The sequence below is a fragment of the Myotis davidii genome, unplaced genomic scaffold, assembly GCF_000327345.1.
Source record: "Myotis davidii unplaced genomic scaffold, ASM32734v1 scaffold1509, whole genome shotgun sequence".
Classification (NCBI taxonomy): domain Eukaryota; kingdom Metazoa; phylum Chordata; class Mammalia; order Chiroptera; family Vespertilionidae; genus Myotis; species Myotis davidii.
In genome coordinates this window covers 738,630-738,999 of record NW_006299480.1, presented here as the reverse complement: position 1 = coordinate 738,999, position 370 = coordinate 738,630, and the positions used below count along the sequence as shown (strand labels likewise).

The 370-nt window shown below is 70.3% G+C and overlaps 1 protein-coding gene across 1 annotated transcript in view; it reads right to left on the bottom strand.

The window, feature by feature from the left end:
- TSTA3 (tissue specific transplantation antigen P35B) overlaps window positions 1-370 on the bottom strand; it is a 3,920-nt gene that overhangs the window by 1,571 nt on the left and 1,979 nt on the right. Inside the window, exon 4 of the mRNA XM_006775142.2 lies at window positions 22-274. Within this exon, the coding sequence (XP_006775205.1) occupies window positions 22-274 (253 nt within the window). The remainder of the gene's footprint in view (window positions 1-21; window positions 275-370) is intronic.

Sequence of the window (370 nt, the reverse complement as noted above, 5' to 3'; positions counted from 1 at the left end):
GTCAGGCGGGGCAGAGGGCACACATGCTCCAGCGGAGCCCCAGGGGCCATCGGAGGGCGGGGCCTGGGGCAGCAGGCACTCACTCTTAGCCAGGTGCGCCTTGTGGATCAGGCCGGGCAGCACGTGGCCGTCCTCGATGTTGAAGTTGTCGTGGGGCCCGAAGACGTTGGTGGGGATGACAGCGGTGAAGGTGCAGCCATGCTGCTGGAAGTAGGCCCTGCAGAGCACAGCGTCCCTCCGGCCCTGCTCTCCGTGCCCCGCCCCGCCCCGCCTCCTCGCGATGGAATAACCAGAGGCCAGCAGAGGAGGGAGAGGAGGCCTGGGGGCCCCACGGGTGACCCACTGGGCCCCCCACCCCCGGACCCTCTCC